The sequence below is a fragment of the Trichechus manatus genome, unplaced genomic scaffold, assembly GCF_000243295.1.
Source record: "Trichechus manatus latirostris isolate Lorelei unplaced genomic scaffold, TriManLat1.0 scaffold00037, whole genome shotgun sequence".
Lineage (NCBI taxonomy): Eukaryota > Metazoa > Chordata > Mammalia > Sirenia > Trichechidae > Trichechus > Trichechus manatus.
The window spans coordinates 18096681-18097655 of record NW_004443973.1 but is presented as its reverse complement, the minus strand read 5'-3'; the positions used below and the strand labels follow the sequence as shown (position 1 = coordinate 18097655).

The window sequence follows — 975 nt, the reverse complement described above, 5'->3', positions numbered from 1 at the left end:
TTCTCAGCATGTATTGCCACCCATTTACTCCTCGTTTTGTTTGGTATCTGCCACTATCTTGCTTTGATTTCCACCAACTGCCTGCAAAAAGTTACCAGCATCATCATCCCTTTTCATTCCAATAGCCTATCTTTATCCTCAACTTTCTGGGTAATTATGAGATAGTCTCTTCTGTTTTGGAACAATGGAAATTTTTTTGATTCATATTTGGTCTCCCTGACCATCTCAAACTGCTCTTTCTCTCTAGTAGCTTGAATGAGGTGCCACGCCAGACTCTGTTTGTTGAGTAGTTTTAATATCCCCATGGGTTCAGCTGTTACCTTCATGCAAATGCATTCTGGACATATCCCCGGCAAATTGACAATTATTTTGTTTCTACCAATATGCTTTTATGTCATGTCCAAAAAGGAAGAACATTATATTTAATACTCTAAAAAGACTAAAGAATTTAAAAGTAGTATGTGGGTGTCAGAACCAATTTGATAAAAAACTTGAAGTGTATATTCTGAATATTCAACATGTTAATTTAATTTAATGTTACTGTCATGATGTGGTCACTCACTAAACACTACTTAGTCTCAGTTGAAAATATCGTGCTTTACAGAAAGAAACAAACAGAAACCCCACCACTGAAGTCATAATAAAAACTCACTTTTTTGTCTGCATAGTATGGGTCCAGGTCCTCCAGGGGCTCCGACACCATGCCGGGAGGAATGTCTCCATAGATGAAAGGCAGTGGTTTGCCAGCTTCCAAGTCACTGCTTGGCTTTGGGCCTTCTTCCTCATCATCCTTCTTTTCTTCTTTGGGCTCCTTTGTTTTTCCTTCAGCAATGCGTTGTTCAATGAGGGCAAGAGACTGCTTTGTGAAGTGGACAAAGCTCTGTGGTCCTGGGGGAGGCAACATCGCCATCTTTTCATCCTGTATATTTTATTTCCCCTTTAGCTCCTTACATAGGAGGCCTAGATAAAAACAAA

The 975-nt window shown here is 39.5% G+C and overlaps 1 protein-coding gene across 1 annotated transcript in view; it reads right to left on the bottom strand.

The window, feature by feature from the left end:
• LOC101344027 (sodium channel protein type 9 subunit alpha) overlaps nt 1-975 on the bottom strand; it is a 195448-nt gene that overhangs the window by 110378 nt on the left and 84095 nt on the right. Inside the window, exon 2 of the mRNA XM_023730496.1 lies at nt 653-960. Coding sequence (XP_023586264.1) covers nt 653-910 — 258 coding nt within the window. The 5' untranslated portion in view covers nt 911-960. The remainder of the gene's footprint in view (nt 1-652; nt 961-975) is intronic.